Below are 23,702 nucleotides of genomic sequence, written 5' to 3'. Positions count from 1 at the left end.
CACAATCCCTCTATTTCTTGGAGGGAGGGAGGTGTAGATCAAGCTATAAAATCACATTGTAGCTACTTGAAATGATTTTTCTTTGGGGAAAATTAGGTTTGTACTGAAGACACATTGCCATATCAGAAACATTTTCTACCTATGATTTTGTGGTTGGTTGAAGTAAACCAACAGAACACTTATGTGGCACCTTGGTCTATGAGCATTTCACCAAGAAAATTACAGATGGCATTCATACAAGACTGTGCTCCCAAATTGGCATCTCAATAAATTAATATTCCAGCTAACTAGAGACCCTAAATATTGAGGAAAAACTGAAATTTACTTAACGTCCTAAACTAATCATTTGGAGGAATGCTTGATGTTGTTTTCAAATATACAGTATATCTGATGCTGAAAAGCACATAGCTTTCCCACCCTTAAGTTTGTCCCTGACTTTGGATTGGGGGTATGCCTCATGAGAGTAGGTTTGGATGTACATCCTTTCACAACTATTTTTGGGGTTGTATGGGGGGGGTCATACAAGAGAAGCGGGGGGAGTTGGGAAAGCAGAGGACAGGCACTACTATAGTTTTGCATTTTTTGAACATGGCACCAGTAGTTGAGTACCTTCTCATTTCATTAAGTTGAAAAGTTTATTATTTAAGGCTCGATACATTTTGCCATCTTACTTTCTAGAAGTTCACAGGAAAGCCTGCCTTTCTACATTAGGTCCTGCTATTTAAAGGACAAATAATTTGTTAAATGTTAACTTGTATTTCTTAAGTTACTAGAGGGTGAACCTTTAGAAACTGCCGTTTATTTCTTCTGTGAACTATTCATGTTCTCTCTTCTATCGTGATTTTTTAATGTAGTAGTGATAATTGCTTTTAATTACCATTTAAAGCATATTAATCATTTCCTTTGTGACTATTACTTTAGCATTTATAATGTGTTTTTCTACCCCAACACCAGAATTTATATTTTCACATAAACCCCAACCTTTTCTAATACGTTTTTTTCCATCTGTATTAAATATCACACTGTTTGCACTTGACGGTGAGCCTTTTGGTTAACACTCCAACGTGAAAGTTTCACTTTCTAGTTCACCTGGGATGGCTCTATTAAAAAATCTTACTTCATATCTTTAGGTTGCTTCTTCAAGCCTAAGTACTTAGTTCCTTTAGTTATTTCTATTAACATTAAAATTGTGTTTTTTGTGAATATATCCTGCAGCATAACTAGAATATAAAATAATTGGAAATCCCATGTACACTCTGATTTTATGCATTTAGTTTGTGACTTATTTAAGTTTTAATTTTAGATAGATAAAGAACACTTATTTATCTTCTTTTAATGCAAAGACCTAACTATTGTTTCTTATTAACTCCTGATTAGCTAGTTGGCTATAGATACAGAGCATGTTAATTTCTACAGGCACCTTTCTGAATTCAAGTAAAAGTTCTGGTAGACAAGGATTTCCTACTTAAATGTCATTGACATAATATGAATATTGAGTACAAATATTGCTCACCATTCTTGCATTCTTTAAATTATTTTACTTTGAAAATTTAAGAACCATCATTAAGTCATTAATAACATAGGCTTTCATTGAAGGAATATTTGGAACTCTGAAAATACAAATCTAATCAAATTAAATTTTGAACACATATAGAGCCAAATATTTCAACAAAACTGCAGTTTAATTTCAGAAAATGTGTTAAAATATATATTTATACATCAATTTCTGACATATACTTAATGTGTTAGTATACACAAAATGATGCTTTCTCTTGAAACTGTATTTATGAAATGTACATTTTAATTTAAATACTCAGTATACACTGCACTTAATCTGCATGTTGCATTTATTAAATACATTAAAATCTGCAATGTAACAAAACGTTTTCTGCATACGAAATTCAAAACACCATTTTAAATGAACAAAAAGATGGCTCACTTCATTATTTTTTTTTTTTTTTACAACTAGTGTATAGTACACTAGCTCAGCTCCACCATACTACCTGTTCGTTCTTTTTTATTTGACATTGTTCACAGACTAGTACATATTACAATAAGAGTGCTGGATAAAAACATGAGGTACGAAAGTGGTTCAAAGATTATAGGTCATGCAGATCATGCTAGACAGCAAAGAAAATTGTGACCGAGAGAACACTAAATAAAAATACATAAAGAATGTGCATTATAAAAAAAAAAAAAAAAAAAAAAAAAACTCCATTACACAGCTTTGCTTCTTTGGTTACAAAGTAGGTTGAACAATTTCACAGCTTTTTATTCCCACCCGAAAAAAAAGTCATACGAAATGTCAAAAAGCAGAGGAATCGTGGCAATTTCTCTATTAGAAAGTAGAAACAAATGAACAAAGTTTTCTTCATCAAAATAGCCCAATTATTTATTATATCACAATAACTGGTGACTACCTGTACAGTTGCACTATGTTCTTCATACTTACACTATACAAAATTTACATTCAAGCTGGGTCTTTACTACTGAAAATAAATACCGAAGGTAAATTGCCATTAGTGTTAGAAATATGCCAGGATTCTTTTGTTCAATTATTGCCTAAACATTTCATCTATTAAATGCAATCCTGTCTTTCAATTCCTTTACTGATACTTATAATTATTCAAAAAAATTAAAGAAGTTCTGTGACATTGTTCATGTACATTATGAAAATAGCAGCCCTGTAATAAATAAAACACAAATAAATGAAAACTTATGTAGGCAAATGTTACTGATATTGAAAGAAAAGTGGCTCTTTAGATGAACTGTTATTTATAATGCGATAGGAAGGCTCAGGGTAAATCCATGAATAATAGGAAACATGGGAGAGCCACCAAAGCTCTTAAAAGACCCCACTCGTGCGCACCAGGTAAAATGCTAACTCTGCTCTCTTTAATACACCCCATCTATTATTCTCCTTGTGTACTGATGACATAAACTGGACATCAACAGCACTGCATGACATCTCAAAGAGAGGAAAAGCTCTTGTAGAATGATTGTCTAATACTGAAAAGGCCAAACACACAACTGAAGCATGGCTACTTGCTTTCGTATAAAGTGGAAAGAACACCAGTGGCACACAAGGATAGATTGCTTTCAGTTTTTTTCTTAATGAGGCAAGAAAGCTTTATGCTGAGGACACATTCGGCTGCTGCGGAGGCTGCGTTGGCTGCGGAGGCTGTGCTATCACTGCTTGCTGTTGAGAAGTGCTACCAGCATTGGCCTGTTGGGCTGGGAGTTGGGATAACTGATCATTGTTTGAAAGAGATTTTAACAGTGCATTTTCTCGTTCAAGTAAAGAGTTTCTTTCAACTAATTCTTTTATTTGTTCCTTTAGAACTTCCACTTCTTCTCTTACTGCATACATCAAATGGCTTTTCACCAGATCCTGTGAAGAACAAAATTAGGAATGTCAAAAAGAGTGAAAGGGAAAGGAGCTGCTATTTGGTTCTAGCCTACCTGGTGCCTTATAAACATTAGGCAGTTTTATATTTATATAGTTTTATGTAGTTTATATTTATACTATAAATATAAATATAGTTTATTTAAACTACATTTATATAGTTTTCCTGCTCTTGCTTTTAATGTTTCTACTGTTTCTTGACTGACACTAAGGAAGATGGGGTGGAAAAAATCTAGTTCCCGAGGGCAGCAAGCCCAGGATTCTATTTTCAAAGTTTGGAGTGATTTCAAAAAATACCAGCTCCTTAAACTGTCAATTAATATAAGCTTAGAATTTAAAAAAAGTTTAAAATCATGTATTTAGATGTCAGATGAAGAGAACAAAGGATATTAAACCATCTGATAATAAACCAGTTATAGTACTGCTTTAAGAGACGAAGTGACCTGCAATTTCCAACTTTAAAACCTCAGGATTAAAAAAAAAAATAGTTTGAGATCAATGGTCTTTATTCATAATGTATCTATGGTTTTAATAACTTGAATCAAAATATTTTAAGTAATATGAGTAGAATATCTTTAAGAAAATCAAAAAATTGATAGTAATAGCAGAAATCAGAATCAGAATCAACAGAAACAAGTCTATTTATTAAAGCTCAGTAAAACAGTCATTGTAAATAACCAAAGGATGGAAAAGATTTCCAGCTGAAGTTTTCATTTTAATAGTCTTTTGTCTCTAAATTATTTTTGATGCTGAGATATTTAGGGGATCAAATGAATGTTGATTATGTATATTCCCCAAAATGGCATGAAATGTAACATGTTCAAGTAGGGGAAATATCTATTCCACTGGTATTTCTAGACTAAAAATTCTCAACATTCTAGCATTTTCAACCAAATCTCATTATCAAAAAATACACTTTGGTCATCTTGGTTTAAAGAAATTAGGTATTTGTTTTTTAGAATTGATGAAACCCAACAATCTCTGAAATGAGAGGACTATAAATTTTTACTTACCATTGCTTGTTCTATTTTGTTGTCAATGGCTACACCACCTCCCCCAGATGCACTGGAAAAAATTAGAATATTTCATTAAATTATTCTAAAAAATGTAAGCTTCCTTCCAACTCTTAAAATAATTAAAAACAATTGTGTTTTACTTAAAACCAAAAATAGTAATTTAAAATAGATTATTAGTCTATTCTCACAATTTCATACTCAGAGCTCTCGTTTTGAAAATGATCTCAATAAACAGATGGCTTGTAAAAATCTTTGTAGTTTCAATATTTCTAATTTGCCAATGATATATATATGCTACTTTAAAAAGTAACTCCCAATTCTATCCAGAAGTTCTCAGTGAACTTAAGATACATTTTGAATGAACAGTACCCTCTCCACATCTCTTCATTTACCAACTATATATTCTAATTGCCTTTCATGTAGAAATTCCAGTGGTTACTTATTGCATTAAATTCAGATGATGATTTTTCTACTATAGATTTTATATTTTAATGTCTGGTTTTTAAATTTTAAAAACTGGCTTGTAAAAATGATTCAGAGGGCTTTTGGGCAAGCAGTACAGTACTTGCAGGGTTGGTTAACAAGGAACTCAACATTCTGGCAGACCTGTATGCTTTGACTAGTTTATCAGCTGGCCAAAATTCACCTACTAAGGTATGTGGTTTAGACCAATTTTTCCTAGAAATAATTGGAAATAGTCTAGCTGGTAAGTACATCCCAAGTTTAAATATCACCTTAGCATTTCTGTGATAATGACACAGGAAGTTGAATGATTGTTCTCTTTGGCAGTTTATATTTTCCCATGTATGTAGCGAGGATCTATATCCTTTTCTTGGTGTTTTTGTAAACTTTAAAGAATAGTTATTAGATTTTCTTGTAAATATAAATCGGGTATGTTAATCTACTGTCTTTAAACCATTTTTATACAAAACTTTTACTACATACTCTTCATTTAGTGTGTCGTGCTAAATTTAGGTGCTAATATATCTGAAGACTATTTTGCTTTAGATGATGTGGACCCTCAATGTTCTATCAGACTGAGCCTCAGAAATATCCTGTCTGATGTAGTGGTGCCTTTTTTATTATAATCTAAGTAGATCTGGTTATAATCCTGGTTCTGCTACTCACTACCTATATGACCATCAGTAATCAACTATTTAACTTCCCTGGACCTCAGTTTCCTCATCTGTAAAATGAAGGGGCTGCTGTCAATGCCTCAGTGGACTTTGAACTTTTAAATCCCGAGTCAGTGCCTGGAAAACACTAAGCTTGTTTATCTGAGCATTAACCACATTAATTACAGCATACTACTTCACTTCTTGCTGCTGTTGCTAAGACGAAAAGGGGCTTCTGTATACCTAATAACTGGAAAGGATGTATAGATCATTAATAAATACTTATATATGTTAGGCTGTAAATGCTTGTAGAGAGCAAAGTATGGCTTCATGTAACTATAAACTACAGAACTATACAAACTTTAATGTAAAGTTCAATTCAGACACCACATAGATGAATTCACCAAACACTGGTCATAATTTGGCAAAAAAGATAGTGATAAGCATTTAGATTAGAATTTGCCCGAGAATCCTAGATTATACTTTACTTTTTACTTCTATGTCAAGGAAAAAATGAAATAGTTTTAGTCATTTCATGACTTAAGTACATTCAATTCTTTTTTTTTTTTTTGCGGTAAGTGGGCCTCTCACTGTTGGGGCCTCTCCTGTGGCGGAGCACAGGCTCCGGATGCGCAGGCTCAACGGCCATGGCTCACGGGCCCAGCCGCTCCACGGCATGTGGGATCCTCCCGGACCGGGGCACGAACCCGTGTCCCCTGCATCGGCAGGCGGACTCTCAACCACTGCACCACCAGGGAAGCCCCATTCAATTCTTTTAACACATCAGTTTTAAATAGAATATCTTAAATGCTAACTTTAACATCAGTTTTTCATATTAATGAGCAAACAAAACAAAAAACCCAAATAAACCTCAAAAACCTTAAAAAAAGGTTTATTTCTTCTTCTTTTTTGATAATTAAAACAAAACCTAGTCAGTTTCCAAACCATTCCCTCAGCTAAGGAACAATAATTAGCATCCTATTCTTTGCTAATAACCTCTAGTCCTGACTCAGATGTCTTTTACTGCTACGGAGGAACAGGTTTGCAAAGTATAAATGGGTCATGTTGAAGATATGTGTCCCTTAAAAGGTATTACTATTCCAATTTTGTTAAACACTGTACTTTAACAGAATCAAATCAGTCACAGATACAATTACTATCACTATAGTCACCTGTGGCCACTCTGAAGGCTGTTATCAAGAATCCTACAACCTACTGCAGAGGTTCTCAAACTTTAGCATGTACCAGAGTCATCTAGATGTTTTACTAAAACACAGATTGCTGGGCTCCACCTTTCAGATTCAGTAGGTCTGGGGTCGGGCCCAGGAACTTGCATTTCTAACAAGTTTCCAGGTGATGCCAATTCTGCTGCCAGACAAATCATACTTTGAGAACCACTGGCTTAGAAATGGAAATCAGAAGAGTAATAATAAAAAAAAAAACCTAACTCTACTTAAAAAATTTCTTAGCCTTGTATACAAAACCCTTTACGACCTTGACCTCAGCCTTCTATGGTCTCCTTTACTCTCATACCCCATCTGGTATATTGTGTTATGGTCTTACATAGCTATTTGCAGTCTGTGGAACATATGTTCTCTCAGGTTTCCATGGCTTTGCAGAAACTGCTCCCTCAGCTGGAAATGCTCACAGTTCCAATTCATCTGGCTATCTTTAACTTGTTCCTTAAGATGCTCAGTGCCACCTCTTCTGCAACACCTTCTGATTTCCTAAGGTAGAACCAAATATTCCATCCCATTTGTGGCCCACTAAAATCATCACAAACTTTTTATAGTGCATAACCAGGAAATTCTGGCTCCTCCATGTGCTCACTGTGAATTCTAGGAAATTATTTTACCTTTCTAGACCTCGTTTTTTTTTTTTTTTTTTACCTAAAATAAGGATTATATACCCCAATCCACAAAACTCCTGTGAGGATTAAGTGAGTTTAAATAATACTACCACTGTTAACTCTATTAGACTGAGCTCCTTGAGGGAGGTGGATTATCTTCTTCACCTCTGTGAAGAAGTGAACAGTGCTTGGCACATAGGAGCTCAAATGTATACTGAAAGAGTCAATATGATAGTAATTGGATTAGAAACGATTACTGGTTCACGTTAGGAAGCCATTACATTTTTTTGAGTTTGAATAAATCAGTAGCTCTCCATGTGTGGTCCCTGGACCAGGAGCCATCAGCATCATCTGGGTACCTGTTAGAAATGTAAATATTCGGGTCCACTCAGACCTACTGAATTAGATACTTTTGAGGTGGGACCCAAGAAATCTATTTTAATAACTCCTCCAGGTGATTTGAAAGAAACTAAAGTTTGAGAACCACTGCCTTAAATAGCCTGATTTTTAATAAAGATACCAATATGGTAGTTTTAAATATAAACAAATAAGAGTGTATTCTATTTCAAGATCCCAGAACATGGTTTAAGAATATTGTTTCAATGAGGGAAACAAGTTTTCCATTGTGTTCAAAGTCAACATAGTGGTTTGGGCTTTATGCTCTTTTAAAATGAGAATGATCAGCTGAAGCAGAATGAATAATTTCCTTTCATTTTTTTCCCTGACCTAATGTTATAGTATTAGGCCTTGTTTTCTTTCTTATTATTGTATTCACCACACTATAACTAGATGATTAACCAGTTTCCGAACTTAAGTTCCTTAAGGGAGGGCTTCCTAAGACTTTGTAACTATTCTGTTAAACTACAGAGTGCTATGATAATTTTTAAAAAGACAGAAACTTTCTGTTACTATGGGTCTCTCTTTTAGAAGAAAATCGTAACTGGATTAGCATTTACTAGATGAATAAAAAACTGTGGGTATGGAGGGAACGGACAGAAATACAGAACTATGGGAAAAAAAGAATGACTAAATGACTTTTCTTTTCTTTTTTTTTTTTTGCGTTACGCGGGCCTCTCACCGTTGTGGCCTCTCTTGCTGCGGAGCACAGGTTCCGGACGCACAGGCTCAGCGGCCATGGCTCACGGGCCCAGCCGCTCCGCGGCATGTGGGATCCTCCCGGACCGGGGCACGAACCCGTGTCCCCTGCATTGGCAGGCGGACTCTCAACCACTGCGCCACCAGGGAAGCCCACATCCTTCTTAATAGGCTAACTGTTTCATCTATGCTCTTAGCTCAGTGACTCTGCAAATCATCCTGTCTTGCCTCTCTAAAAATTAAAACCAGTGAGGGCACAGTTAGGCTAACTTGATCTCACATTTAAGAAAATTTTTTTATCAGAAATCAACTTTTTTCTTTATTAATGTGGACAGAAACATCATGGCTACTGTTTAAGATAAAAATAGTGCAAATTTCTTCTCTATTACATTTTGGCTACGTTGTCTTTCTTCTCCTTTCTCCTCAATACAAATGCTTATTAAAAAAAATTTATTTATTTATTGGCCACAACCGCACAGCATGTGGGATCTTAGTTCCCTGACCAGGGATCCAATCTGTGCCCCCTGCAGTGGAAGCGCTGAGTCTTAACCACTGGTCCGCCAGGGAAATCCCACAAATGCTTATTAACAAAGCAACAGGGTAGAGGAAAAGAACACAAATGACTGCCCACTTCATGGCAGCACACACTGCTTAAGTGAGTCCTTACTACAAGCCTGAGCAACACTCACTTTACAGTTGAGGAAACTGAAGCCAAGTAACTTATTCAGACACAACCCTAGGGAGAGGATTAAAACCTAACCTAATTAATGTCAAAACATATGCTTTTCCTGTCATAACAGTCAGATTGTGAAAGGAAGAAAGCCAACTATCTATAATGACCTAGAAGACATCCAGCGTTGTGTACATTGTGAAAAGTGCTTTAACCAAGCACCAAATGTTAGTTGTCAAACCATAACCGTGGATCCAAAGATTAAACTATGTTCATAATATGCCATGTATCTTATCTAGCATATTCTTAGAAGAGGTTCAGCTCTGAAAACAAGGGAGGTCACTTCTTAGAAAAGGGACTTGCTCAGTGATCTTTAGACAGCCAGCATAGTTCACCTATTTGCTAAGGACTAAAACATTCTTTTGGTTTGTTAGAAAGAAGAAGATATCTTAAGATTATAGGGATCTATATGCAGAATATTATAAAAAAAATTTACCTTGCTTTACTCCAAGACCCTCCTAACTTTCTCTGTTGAATCACAACACAATTAAAAATCCACTACAGGAATTCCCCAAATTACAAAATAAAATGTTTTGTGATGAGAACTTATTGGAGTTGGCAAGTCTCGTATATCAATACTCATGTTAAAGCCCCCTTACCCAAACCAGGTAAAATCAATTCTTCTTAAACTTACAAGTTGAAGCTACAATCTTTCTTGGAGGCCAGTCCTCAGGAATCAGGTACTGTTTCCAGTAAATCATCTACAACCTTAAGCCCCTTGCCCCGCTGCAATAAACTCTGTAACATCATTAGTGCTAAAAATGCTTTAATTCTAATCTGGGCAACATTTTGCCTCTTCTCTAAGAAATGTATGTTTTGCTTTTTAGAAAGAAACTGTTAAGTCACTGATTGCAAAAAAATAAATCTAATGAATCTACAGCTCAGCAAGCCTATCAAGGTTAAAAAGAAAAAAAAATCCATCACCCTTCTGTAAGACAAATTTAAAAAAACATTGACACTTTAACACAACTTAAGAGCAAATAACAATCCTCCTTCCAAAAAAGAGCCTAAATAGATAAAATTCATGTAGACAATCTCTGGCCAAATGCAAACCTCTGTGGTTAAGAATAAAACTATTAGACAAAGTTAACAGTAAATTAAGCTAAGAACTCAAAATTGTACATATTCTAATTATTAACCATAAGTTCTACCAATGTAAAAACAACCTGTTTAATTTCATGATTTAAAAAACTCACAAAAAGGCCCCATGGAGATTTTTATTATCAGTAACATAAAATAAGTGATTTTTGTGGATGATAAAAGCTATTATTCGTGCTAAACAAGCAGGGAAAATGGCTACTCACAAAACTAAATGTTATTATTGTCTCAAGTAACCAATCTTACCGTGAAAAAAGCTTTTACCAAGGAACTACTAAAAACTGAGCTAAATACTTATATGAAGATTGATATTTGTTTTTATCATCTATAATAACTTTGCTCACCAATGCCCTCAGCATATTTCACATTCATCTAATTAATTTCAGGTCAAAATCCTGACCAGGAAAGAATATTTAAAAAGAGGAAAAAAGGACACATGCTGTGGATTATACCAATGTCAATTTCCTGGCTTCAGGTATTATACTATAGCCATGCAAGATGTTATCACTGGGGGAGAACTGGGCAAAGGGGTACATGAGACCTCCCTGCACTTTTTTTTTTTTGCAACTTATTAATCTATAATTACTCAAAATAAAAGTTTTAAAAAATATACATATACATGGAAAAGAATAAAGTCAGAGAGTATACACAAAAAAGTATACCATCAATACAAAGTCCCTCTCCTACCTCAGACCCCCTTTGTCCACAGTCAACCATATCACCTGTATTAAGGACCTTAAAAAAGCCTATTTAGGAAGAATTTCTTTACTATTTTGGAAAGGAGTAGGAGAGGACTTTCTAACTATATGCCTCAAAAAATATATATATTTAAAAAGCTTCTTTAATGATTTCCCTAAAATATAAAGTACTTCTAGGAATCTGTAAGACAAGAAGCCCAAATAGAAACATGGGTAGAATTCACACGAACATTCACAAGACATGAAAAAATACTGAACATCTCATTCATAATAAAAATAGAGATGAAAACTATAATGTGATATTATTTCCTTAAACAGACTGGCAAACATACTAAAATTTAATAGACAGTTAGTGAGGCTGTGGGAAAATGGGCGTTCTCTTACAGTGCTGGTGCAAAGTGGTATAATGGTATAACCCTTATAGAGAGCGATTTGGTTATATCTAATACATTTTATACACAACACACCATTCACTCTTTGAGCCAGTAATCCTACAAGTGGGAATTTATCCTATAGATATTTTTGCATACATAGGAAATAATGTATTTACAAAACTACTCATTACAACACTTTATAACAGCAGGCTTTTGATTAGCAATAGGGAAGGGGTTAAATAAATCACAGTATAGTCATCCATTCAATTTAATACTAGCCATTTATTAAAAAAACCCACAAGGATGCTTTTCTGTGTACTGAGATGGAAGCAATGTATCTTGAAGATCCTTAAAGGTAAAGGTACAGATGTGTGTATATTATCATTTGTGTGAAGGGGAAGATAATATACATTGTATTTGCTTGTATATACAATAAAGAGACTAGAAGGACACACACACACTAAGAAAAGTGCTTATCTGTTTAGGTAAGTGCTTATCTGGAAGGCAGGCAGAAGGGGAACAGGGATAGAAGACTACTTTCTCTACACTTTGAAGAATACTGAAAAACACATTCCAAAATGAAAATGACTCATGAAGGAGTTATTTCCCTGTACAGTGTGAACTCAAGACATGAACAAATGGCAGACAGGAAACAAGAAAGGAAGAAAGGGAAGAGGATCAACAACTCCACTTGTATTTGGAACTATTTCCTTCTGAAAGATTAGGTACTATGTTTAACATACAAAATAACAATCAATATAAATAACATTTCTGACTTGTAAAATTTACTTCCTTGGCTTAGGGTGAATTAAAATCACTTAAAAATATGGTGTAAATAATGTTTATAACTCCCAGTATAGTTATTTCTGTTCAAAATGATGCTAGTAAGTAAATAGTAAAAGTCTCTCTAATAAATATCTGAGATACAATAGGCTACATAACCTTACACAATGTTGCATTAAAAATGCATTCCAAAGAAGGTACAGATAAGATTAATACTAACTTTACCTTCTTCTTCCAGATCTCTTTACACTTCAAAGTTATGATATTTTGGCAGAATTATTTTAGTATTTGGTAGTAAAATTCTGATATAATTATGTTTTTTTCTTTTTCTTGAAGAGCTACTCCAAGGAAACAACTTAAAAACTAACCAAACTAAACATTTTTTTTCTGTTAAAACAGTCAAGAGGGCCTCCCTGGTGGCGCAGTGGTTGAGAGTCCGCCTGCCGATGCAGGGGATACGGGTTCGTGCCCCGGTCTGGGAGGATCCCATATGCCGCGGAGCGGCTGGGCCCGTGAGCCATGGCCGCTGGGCCTGCGCGTCCGGAGCCTGTGCTCCGCAACGGAAGAGACCACAACAGTGAGAGGCCCGCGTACCGCAAAAAAAAAAAAAAAAAAAAAACAGTCAAGATGGAAGATGTAAAAATTTAGTCTGGAAAAACTGGAGACTTTTACAAAAGTAAAATAGCAGCAATTTTACCACTACAGGTCAAAGAGTCCAATAAACTAAGGAAGTTTGTTTAATATTCTATTATCTCAAGTTAAATACTTAAATGTAATAAGAACATGGAATCATATCTACTTAAGATAAATGAGCTTATACACTAGTTAGTTATTTCTTATTAGACTAACATTAGACAAGGTTTGACACAACGAAAAAGTTATTTCCTTCCTCTGAGTCAGACTGAAAATCAAAACGGTGTGAGAAAGGGGTAGGAGGAGGGTGGCATTTTCCCCAATGTTGGAGTGCTTACATTTAGAGCAGGCTCTCTTGAAAGAGATTTCATTTTACTGTTTACATAGCAGCAACAGGTAATTTGATGATAGCATAATTATGGGGGAGTGAAGGATACATAACCAAGGGGCTTAAGTCTAAATTAAAAACCTGACACTATAGTCTTGGCTACTTTAATTTACTTCCTGGAGACTGGGAAAACAGTATTATGATTGACAATTATCTAGACTGAGATGTACACTGGTACCTGAGAGTAAAAAAAAGGAGAGGGATTAGAAAGGAATTTTGCCAACTGATGTCTAGTTCAGAATAACTGACAAAAACCTAAATAACATAGTTATACTGAAAAGTAATATAGTGGATGTATTGATAGTTTCATATATTCATTCCAGATATTCTAAAACCACTCCTTTAGTCTGCTGGGATAGAAGCTGATGGTTAACCAACTTGTAAAAACATCAGAATTTATGGGACCTCCCTGATGGTCCAGTGGTTAAGACTCCACCCTTCCAATGCAGGGGGCGAGGGTTCGATTCCTGGTCAGGGAATTAGGAGCTCACATGCCACGCGGCACAGCCATAAAATAAAATTAAAAATAAATAAATAAAAACATCAGAATTTAGTGATTAAAGTACTGTATACTTTAGTAAAAGATCTATGGTTTTCAATACTGATATTAAGGACTATCTGTCCTACAAAGTACAAAAGTTTAATAGAAGCGAAAAATTCAATGAAAATCCTTAATATGAATGAAGACATTAAAAACACTTGAGTTCAAATTTCTCCAGCTGTGTTAGGAAAAGGATAAAGAAGAAGCCTTCCAGGGAAAGGACTATGTTTAACAGCCATTTTGTAGTTAAGATCAGTTGTCCTTTAAAAGGTTAACAATATAGTATTCCTTCCCTTTGACTATGAGGAAATCACAGCACTTTCACCACCTAAGGAAATGTTCATGGTGTAAGTATATGAAAATGAACAAAACTGGAGAAAGAACATAATAAAAAAGAATGTCAAAGGACACCAAGCGGGGAAAGCAGCGGGGGGTGGGGGTTGTGGTGTGATGAATTGGGTGATTGTGATTGACATGTATACACTGATGTGTATAAAATGGATGACTAATAAGAACCTGCTGTATAAAAAAATAAGTAAAATAAAATTCAAAAAGAAAAAAAGAAGAATGTCAAGGGAAATAAAAACAAAACCGTAAAGCTCTTAAGATTTGCATTTCATTTCAGAGACCAACAAGCACTGAATAACTTTTCACTTGGCAGTGGGCCTATTATAAAAACAACCTACGTAGCTAAATTCATCTAACATTTCTAAAGTAACTCAGAATTCTTCAGCAATGACATACAAATGGGGCAAAGGGGGAAACATCAGGAACTAGTCTAGTATAAATTTCTAATGCTAACCTGTACATTATCCCACCCCACTCCCCCCCAGTTCCAAATGCCTGCTTAACTTTTGAACTGGATAGCCTAAACTCCTTGAAGACCCTCCATGGTTTACTTTTACTCTCTTTGTTCATACTGTTTCTCACTCCCTAAGTACTTCTGTGGAAACTCTACCGTTCTTTTATAGATTCCAGCTCAAATATTTTCTCTTCTGTAAAGGCTTCTCTAACCCTTCCAGAAGTAGTACAGTAAGTCATGTTCCACACTACACTTATGGCACTAACCACACAGGCTATGTTTTAACAGTTGCATCTATCTCCTACCAGACAAAGCTCTACTGGCTGTACAAAAATCTACCATGAGGCTGGCAGCCATTTAATGAAGAATGCCACGGATACTTGGACTCAAAAACTGTATACTTGGAATTTGAGTCCTAAATATATCACTCGCTACTCTGGCCCCCCCACCTTTTTTTAGCTATGACACGAGGTAGCTGTATTGGATCAAAGCCACTTCCTACACTTAATGGCAAAACTGACTTTTTCCAAGCACTCCTTGGTATTTTAATAAACATGGGTAACGCTATTATTTTAACTAAACTCAATAAATAATTGGGGAAACATCCCTTAATCTCATTCTTCATTTTCAGTCTGAAGCTACACTTGCCCTATGTCCTTGCTGCCTATAGTAACATCCAATCCATGTACGTAGGTAATGCAAATTCCTTTGGAGGTAACAGGTCATAAATCCTGAACAAACTTTTGCCTCTTATTTCCTAATAGCCAAATCTCAGTAACATTTACCTTTCTAGGTGACACTTTTGTTAAAAAAAAAAGTTCCAATCTGTCGCCTCTGCACATGCCCAGTACTCAACAACTACTGGGTGGAAGAACATGAACTTAGATAGTGTCCGCCAGTGGGAAGATCACTAGATGTGGAATTAGCAAATACACATGGCAACTTGGCCTCGCCTCAGATTTGCTGTGTCCGGAGGTAAGTTATTCTCATTGGGCTTTTTTTCTTTCATCATTAGTTTTAGAGACTTTTTATGAAACTTACTGTAACCACTCAAATGTGGTGTTTTGTGTATGTGTGTGTGGGGGGGGGGGCAGGGTTAGTGAGAAGGAAGGATAGTAACACTCAAGACAGGTCTTAAAAAAGTTACCTAAGCAAGCAAAGGGGAATAAGGGATAGTAGGACACTGCCAAATGCTTGGTCACAGGGATTAAGCAAGGGAAAGTGAGTTTTTATAACTGAAGCACAGAGAGTCTGTGAGAAATCAGAGGGATGATAAATGAAAGAGACTCATCTATAACAAAGAAAATGCCAAGGATGACTGCAGTTTTTAGTATGGAGCAACTAAGGAGTGGGGAAATAGTTAATGTGTCACAGGAAGATGGTTAGATTTTTTGAGGGATGGGGAGTGAGTGGCAGAGAAACCTGAGATGAAAATGAGAAATTTGAAGTTACATTTGGGACTTTTGAATTTTGAGACATCTGGGATATAGATCATGGTGGAGAAATAAAGAAAGAAGGTTGAGAAATAAGGAAAGGTTGCTAGAAATAGGCATCTAGAACTCTAGAGTAATCTCTGGTGACGAGTCTGGATTTGAGAGTCATCAGAATGTGGTAGGTAGCTCAAATTGTGAGAGATGAGTTTGGTTAAAGAGTGAAGACAAATAAGGGCCAAAACACTGGAGGAGACTAACAGGTGAACAGTTGTAGAAGATGGGATGGGAAGAAACTACCCTTTCTTGGGAAAGCTAATTATTTCTTTTGCTGAATGGCCTCACATTTGCCTCTTCTTTCTCAAGCATTCCACGTACTATTTTTTTTTCAACTCAGAAGCTATTCTTGAATAAATCCTCTCAATCCCATTTCCACGATGAGGCCTAACCAAATGAGTCAAAATGAGACTATCCCCTTGAATATTAAATGCCAAATACCAGTAAAGAGCACATAGATAATTTTTGCTCAGGTTATAACTAATCTCTTCATTTATGTCCATTTCTTTTTTTTTTTTTTTTTTTTTGCGGTAGGCGGGCCTCTCACTGTTGTGGCCTCTCCCCTTGCGGAGCACAGGCTCCGGAGCACAGGCTCAGTGGCCATGGCTCACGGGCCCAGCCGCTCTGCGGCATGTGGGATCTTCCCGGACCGGGGCACGAACCCGTGTCCCCTGCATCGGCAGGCGGACTCTCAACCACTGCGCCACCAGGGAAGCCCTATGTCCATTTCTTGAAGATGCAGAGATAGTATTTAAAATAGCTTTACAGAAAAAACATAATTCTATGGACAATATATTTGACAAAGCAAAATTAGCCACTAGAGTTATCTAAAACCCAGCTTTTGTTCCTAGGTTAATAATTAATCTTTCTTTGCCACCTTATGTCCCTTCCTAATCTGTCCCCAAAGTCCAAGGATAGTAATAAATGAAAATGGAGGTTATCAAGGAACTGTTTCAAAATAGGGATAAACCCAGAAGAATAAAAGTATCATGAGGTTTTTTAAAGAGATAGTTGCTTCATTAAGGGACAGCACCAAAGCACGGTCATTACCCTTCAATAAAATGAAGAGAATATTCTATCAGGGAAAAAATCTGGTCTATTTTACTTTTAATAAACCAATGAATGTTTTGCATTTGCGATGTTTTAAAAATTTAGGTTGGTTTGGGTTTGAGCAAAGAATTAAATTGTTGACCTTCAACAAATACAAGAAAAGCACTGTGAAGAAATGCCCTAAAGAGTTAAAACTGTCTAGGTTATCACTTTACTACCACTTGGCCTAACTCTCTTTTGCTTTCTATTTCACTGTGGGGGTGAGACAGCTTACCTCTCAGCAGCTGCCAAAACAAAACGCTGAATTCTCAAAGAGTAATAAAGTGGTTTAAGAATACAGGCTTTAGAATTAGACAAGCTGGTTTTAAAATCCCAACTCCACTACTTACTAATGAGGTGATCCTACCAAGTTAACATACTGAAACCAGTTTCCTCATCTGTAAAATGGGGTCATGGTTATACTACCTTAAAGGATTACTGTGAGGATTATATGAGACTTTTTACAATAGTAGACCCCTAAAAAATTTTTGTTCCTTCAATTGTTTGGATCAATTTGGATTTTGACACTATATAAGGTCTACTATCCCAGTGTATCTTGGATTACAAATGAAGCAGTGACATACAAATAAAAATTATGATTAGTATTAGGAAACAACCTTTGTATTTATGTCTCACCCAAATAAAGAAATAATCCTAGTTATGCTTTAAATTTACTTGATTTCTTTGTACTCAATCTAATGTTAAAGATTCAATGCAGTCACAAAATATATGCTAATAAAAATTGTTTGACTTGAGATTTAAACTTACATCAATATTTATTAAGCACAGCATTCTGTGGATTGAACATTAGTAAAATTCTTATTGATCCTCGATAGAATCTCAAAATTTCATTGTTCAGAATATAAATAATCTTAACTTACTGGGGGAAATTTTTCCAAAGGCCACTGAGATATAACTGAATTGGCTTAATTCAACATAAAAACTTCCAAAAAACTGTTTAGCTAAAACTATCTCATGCCTTTCTTTAGTGTTACATAACATTACAACAATAAATATTACTAAAAACAACTCAAAGGAGTGGGATAAAGTGTTGTTTTGCTTCTAAACCACATTTACTCTAGTTGAGAATCACTGCTTTAGAATTACCTAACTCAAAAAGGAATTCTGGTATAGGACAACAAAGAAAAGTATAAAGGAGCAGTATTATAAAATCTAAAGGGTTATAAGGTTTTTTTACTCAAGGAGAACTGTACTCAGATACGTACACTTTCAGTGGCAAAAAGTCTTTAACAGCTAACTACTTTTTCTCACTTCTTTCTTTCTTTTTTTTTTTTTTCCGCCGCTCAGCTTGAGGGATCTTAGTTCCCTAACCAGGGATTGAACCCGGGCCCCCAGCAGTGAATGCACCAAGTCCTAACTACTGGACCACCAAGGAAGGCCCTACTTCTTCTCATCTCAGTCTAGATCCACATCCTGGAACTATTCCAGGCAATAACAATTCTGTAAGACAGACATGGGTAATGGCAGAACTTTACAACAGTTTGTAGGCATCAATTTATGTAAAAATTTTATGATGATTTCTAGACTTACATCATGACTTGAAATTTGTTAAGTCAATTTAGATTCTAGAGATAAGAATGAAATGAAATGGGATGCTTTACCAACATAATCTTTGCTCTCTTCCTTTCTTGCCGATAGGCCCCATCCCTCTGACTCTTCCATAAATAATTGTTTTTGTTGTTTTCACTGAACTTTCTTCTCCCTTGAATTAAACCTTAAAGGCAGGAATTGTGTCCATCTCAAGGGTCTACTTATTGCAACACTGCATATAATTGATACTGAACATTTAATTCAAGAAAAAGATGGAATAAAACATACAGTATTTAATATATTATCTAATTATATTTTGTAAATTCAACATGAACTTATGTCAAGTTGAGCTTACTGTGCCAGGAAAAAGAGTTCAGAAATTAACCGGCTACTTAAACTATTAGAAACTAATTAAGGGTATCACTGGAACACAGTGAAAATGGGAAGACCTCCTGAGAATTTGTTATTTTCCTCTCCCTGACAAACTCAGCTTAAATAAAAAGCCAATAAACCTTTTTGTGATGAAAGCATTTGATTGTTTCTCACTGAGAAGGAAGAAAGTATAACATTTTTTTTAACATAATATAGGCAACTGAAGTAAGTAGAGAAACCGTCTAAGTTTGAGGAAAAGAAAAGTCAGAGCTCTATGGATTCTCAGGTTACTTCTGACAAAATTATGCCACTGAAACTTAGCAGTTCCATGTATGGAACATGGTGATGACAAAGTCATAGTAGACTTTGTGGAAAATAAAGCGGACTTTAAAAACTCAATGATCTTTTGGGTAAAAATCTTGACAAACGTCTTTTTACATTAGAATCATGGATTCAGGGGAAAATCTTTTTGTAAATCTAGTGAAGGCTTAATTGTATAATCACACTTCATAAATATCCATCTATGGGGTATTCCCCAATATCATTCTCTATAGACAGACAGAACTGAATCTAAAGGGAAAAAGTAAAAGAAACCAACAGCTATCCTGAAAGTGGAAAGAGGAGGCCAAAGACTTGCTGGTTTGGTCAAGTCAGAGAAAGAAGACAACTCAAACTGTCATGCCTTTAAGCATGTGTCATGAACAAGTAAAAGTTCTAAGTGAACTAGATACAGGATTCTGAAGAAATTCAGATGTACTTCACTCTTTTTACACTGGTGGATCAAAGCACATATAAAGGAGTCCCATGAAACTCTTACATCATCACTAGAATCAGTAATTTCGAAGAGGGGAAACATCCTTGCGATCTCTAAGATGTTAAGCAATGTCTCCTTATCCATTTTGAAAAAGAGCTTTAGAACTAAAACCAATGACTTAAGGCCATGAACTAGAACCCATATTCTTGATTATAGCAGATATGAAAACAGAACTAACTAGAGAATATGCTCGGTTCAATGTTTCCATAGACTGTACTGCAGCTTACATTTTTACATGAACCTAATCTCTTTCCTAAATCTTTAAGTGATGGCAAGGTATTTTTCTGCTTCATATTTTAGATTCTCTGCTGTACAGGAAAGGTTTATAAAAGGTTTAAATATGAAATGGAAAAAGAAAGAAGACCAGGATGCTAAGATAAACATCACTGGAGGTGTTCAGGCTAGATGACAACCTGGAAGGTGTGTTGCAGACATGATTCAAGTATGAGACAAGTGGTTGGAATAAATGACCATTAAATTCCCCTCCAACTCAGATTTATAATTCTAGACTCAGAAGATAAACTCGGAGGTGGTATCAAATAAAAGGGCTTTGGCTCTGGAGTCATACCAAGGTTTGAGTCCCAACTCCATCATTTTTACGAGATGACCTCACACAAGTTATTTAGCCTCTTCAAAGGATAATAATAGGACCAGATGCTAGGATTCAGTGAGATAACCCATGAATGTCTGGCACATGGTAAGCACTTAATACGTTAACTATGTAATCTGTATTAGTAAGGTATAGCGGCCTAAATCTAAATGTCATAAAATACTCAAAGAATATTGACTTAGGAGTTAGATGATTTACTTTTTACAGCTGACTCTTGCTTTTTAAGGAAATACACTATCAAATAAACATTAATCCCAGAATTTACAATTTAATGAAAGAGACAGACAAGTTAGAGGTGTGATAAATGCTCAGACAGGGCAAGATTATAGAGGGTGTTTTGGGAGCATATAATCAAGATCTAGGGTCAAGGAAAAATGTTTAGTAGAGGAAGTGCCACAGTTGGGTGGAGAAGAAAAGGATACACACACACAAATGTTCCAAGTAAAAAGAACAGCAGGTACAGTTAGCCACCTCAGAAAACTCAAATAATAAACGCCAGTTAGAAGTTTGTTGCAATTCCAATTAAGAAAGGACTGTGCCCTGAATAGCTGATGAGAGATATGAATATGCTGAAGAAATACTCAGGAGGTAGACATGGCAGCACTTTGTCATTAACTGGTTATGAAAGATCAGATAGCTATGAAAGTTGGCTGTGAAAAATCAGGGAAATTTGAACATAAGGACAGATGCACAGGTAATGAGTTTGAGTGCCAGTTGCATATACATGGCTTCCTACAGCATATAGAGGACATCCAAAGCCACCTATATGCTCTTAGCATGATGAAGAACGTGAAGAGTGGGTCTGGACACCATCCTGAGTAAACCAATAATACTTAAAAGGACAAAAAGAAAGGAAAAGTCTGCCAAGGGGACTGAGAAGAAACCACCAGAGAGGTAGGAAGAAAAACTGGAAAGGACGGTTTCACAGTTGTAGAAATATCAGTCCAAAATTCAAAACATATATATCAGGTATAAGCTTTGTACAAATGGACAAATATTTGGAACACTAAAAACTGTTTAAAAGCTACTTAACCATGATTGCAACTATTAATATCCATGCATATGTGCTCAAAGTCTGGAAGGGAATATGTAAACACTGAGACAGCAACTGTGTTAAAACATGGATTAGGTGTAACTGTTCTTATTCTATTTCCCAAACTTCCATAGCTTAATTTTGAAAGGGGACATATATTACTACTAAAAAAGCTGGGGTACAAATATATTATCTGAAAGGGGACTTTTAATATAGGATTCTCATATTCTGATGACCTATTATGTTGTTTGTATATTTTCAATCAAGTTTATACTTGACCTGCAGTCTACTTCAATTTAACTGAAGAAAAAAAATTCTTATAGTTTTACTTGTTTTTGTTTTAAGCAGTACTATTATTGTAGATTTACCTTTAAGCCATATTTAGACTCACGAACTTTATTAAAAACACTTAAAAATAGGGAAAAGGTTATAAGGTTTGGAGCTCATCTGAGGATAAAATTAAACCAATGAAAAGGATTTGCACAAAGTAGGTGCTCAATAAAAAAATCCATTTTCCCCCCCCACAAATAAATTTTGCTGCAAAAATGTTTTAAAAGTAGACATAAAAGAGGCTTCTTTATAGAATTATTCACAACTAAGGGCAAATGTGATGTGGCTTAGTAGGGGGTTTTACATGTGATTCATGTCCCTATCCCAAGAAACATTCGCGGCTTGAAGTAGCTTTTTAAACTGTTTACAGTGTTTGCTATTTATAAATCCTAAATATTAAAGGGTGAATTCCTTAATGGTTACAGTTAGTACAATACTATTCTAGTAAGTACTAAAACTTTTCTGATTATAAGCATTACATTTGAATGGAGGTTATTTTACAATACAATAAATGATTTTAGATAGTAAGCAACTTACCAAATTTTTTGGCAAGTGCTTTAAAAGATGGTTTTATAATGAGGATGACCCATTGCTATTAATACTTAAGTTCAAAGGAAATCAAATTTATGTATTCACATCTTCATACAACATGAAATTTTCCCTTATCTTATCCTTCAAGTTTTCCAGGGTTACTCCCTATACCTGAATACCAATTGAGAGCCCAGGCTCCACTTAGAAAGCTAGATTTCAATCCTAGTTCTACCACTTAATGGCTATGTGACCCGAAAAAGTTACTTAATCTCTCTAGGCTTTCAATTTTCTTCTCTATAAACTGAGGCTATTGATAGTATCTATACAACTGCTGTGAACATTAAATGAGATAACATGTGAAAAATACTTACTATGGTATCATGCTAAGTATTTTTACTTAGCAGTCCCTGACACACAGTAACCACTAAGTAGCAAAAAAAGCAACTACTCTGTGGAGAAATCCAATCAACACTTGAGCACAGAGACGGACAGAATGCAATTTCTAAACTAAAAGAAATTAGGCTCTGATTTGTTCTATCAGTCTAATGGTCACTTATAATAAACTAGCCTTGGAAAAATATCAGCAGGAGTTAACAGATCAGTGTATTCATTAAAAACTTTCTTCATAAGTCACATACTTGGGTGTCTAACAAGGCTTGTCCCTTAGACACAAACATTCACTAGCAATGTTACTCAACTGTTTTTGAAAACCTGGCAAATGCTCTGAACTTTTCACTGAAAACATACATAAAATTCTATCCAAAATTCCACAGGCTTCAGGATTCCCTGAAGGCCACCCACTGACTACTAAATATGGATATCCTACTAAAGAAATTAGAACGTATTTTCCTAACTACCAAAGTTATACAGATATATTGTACAAAATAAAAATGAAAAAAATATATAGAATAAGGGACAACAGTTTTGTTGTATTTCCTTCCAGACTACCATTGATAGTTATTACTGGTTTAAGAACCTTAAGTTTATATACAGAATATGATCAACACGAAGTCATGGAATACTATTGTCTGAAACAACTTAGAATATTATTCAAAAGATAGAACGGGTATGTATGTGTATAAGAGAATAACATATCTCTGGTTAAGAATAAGGTCAGAAATAGACATTGTAGCCTATTTAGATGATACTTTCAAATAACTCTGATAGACTTGTAGGATATGTGCACCATATTTTAATGAAAATATTAATTCTAATATTTTCTGTATAACCTTGGAAGTATAACTTAACCCAGATTCTTTTTCTTCATACACAAAATATGATGATCATCAGGTTGAAGATTATGATATCCTAATCTAAACAGTATTATCCTAATCTAAACTGTATTATTTTGAGTCCC

The 23,702-nt window shown here is 35.2% G+C and overlaps 1 protein-coding gene across 2 annotated transcripts in view; it reads right to left on the bottom strand.

Moving 5' to 3' along the window:
* Positions 1–3,130: 3,130 nt before the first annotated feature.
* TSC22D2 (TSC22 domain family member 2) overlaps positions 3,131–23,702 on the bottom strand; it is a gene marked incomplete at both ends in the record, with an annotated part of 47,043 nt that continues 26,471 nt past the window's right edge. For both annotated transcript variants that reach the window (XM_079704647.1, XM_079704648.1), the window contains 2 exons: positions 3,131–3,391; positions 4,420–4,471. In XM_079704647.1, the coding sequence (XP_079560773.1) occupies positions 3,131–3,391; positions 4,420–4,471 (313 nt within the window). The remainder of the gene's footprint in view (positions 3,392–4,419; positions 4,472–23,702) is intronic.

The sequence above is a fragment of the Hyperoodon ampullatus genome (genome assembly GCF_949752795.1).
Source record: "Hyperoodon ampullatus genome assembly, chromosome: 5".
NCBI classification, from domain to species: Eukaryota; Metazoa; Chordata; class Mammalia; order Artiodactyla; family Ziphiidae; genus Hyperoodon; species Hyperoodon ampullatus.
This window is presented reverse-complemented; position numbering and strand designations above follow the sequence as displayed.